At 68.5% G+C, this 578-nt stretch overlaps 1 protein-coding gene across 1 annotated transcript in view; it reads right to left on the bottom strand.

The window, feature by feature from the left end:
* Positions 1 to 221, bottom strand: part of DCUN1D4 (defective in cullin neddylation 1 domain containing 4) — an 85,396-nt gene extending 85,175 nt beyond the window's left edge. The window contains exon 1 of the mRNA XM_019526353.1: positions 109 to 221. Within this exon, the coding sequence (XP_019381898.1) occupies positions 109 to 133 (25 nt within the window). The 5' untranslated portion in view covers positions 134 to 221. The remainder of the gene's footprint in view (positions 1 to 108) is intronic.
* Between the last annotated feature and the right edge of the window lie 357 nt (positions 222 to 578).

Below are 578 nucleotides of genomic sequence, written 5' to 3'. Positions count from 1 at the left end.
GGCCCGGCCCCGCCGCCTGCACAGGGGCTGGGCCCGCGCCCACTGCCTCCCTCCCCTCTCCACCCCCGGCCCAGCCCCAGCCCGGGCCGCACCGTCCCCGCCACTCACTGACAGCCGCGGCATCTGAGTGCATTTTCGTGCGGCGCACACCCGGCACGGCACGGCCCGGCTCCCTCCGCCTCTCCCAATCACAGCGCCCAGGCTCAGAGCCTTCTTGGCCCGCCCCCGCGCACCGCCCGTTGGCTCTCGCAGACTCACGCAGCCGCCCGTCTGGCCGCGCCATTGGGCCCCGCCTCTGTCAGTCTCGCACTGCCCAGCCCACCCCACCTGTCACGCCCCCCTCTGCCACCCTATTGGCCAAAGTCCTGAGTGAATCCCGCCTCCCTCCCAACCTGATTGGATTGTGCTGATGGCAGTTATTTCTGGCTCGGAAAGCGCGTGCAAAGAACACCACTTTGTGTAGCCCGTGGATCTGATTGGGCCAGGAGAGGCTTAGACCACGCCCCCTCCCTAGCGTGATTGGCTAAGAGGGGCAGAGGCAGAGCTACAGGCTCTTAGTGGGCGGGGCTGGAACGGAG

Source organism: Gavialis gangeticus, unplaced genomic scaffold (genome assembly GCF_001723915.1).
Source record: "Gavialis gangeticus isolate Ggan-Ray unplaced genomic scaffold, GavGan_comp1, whole genome shotgun sequence".
Lineage (NCBI taxonomy): Eukaryota > Metazoa > Chordata > Crocodylia > Gavialidae > Gavialis > Gavialis gangeticus.
This window is presented reverse-complemented; position numbering and strand designations above follow the sequence as displayed.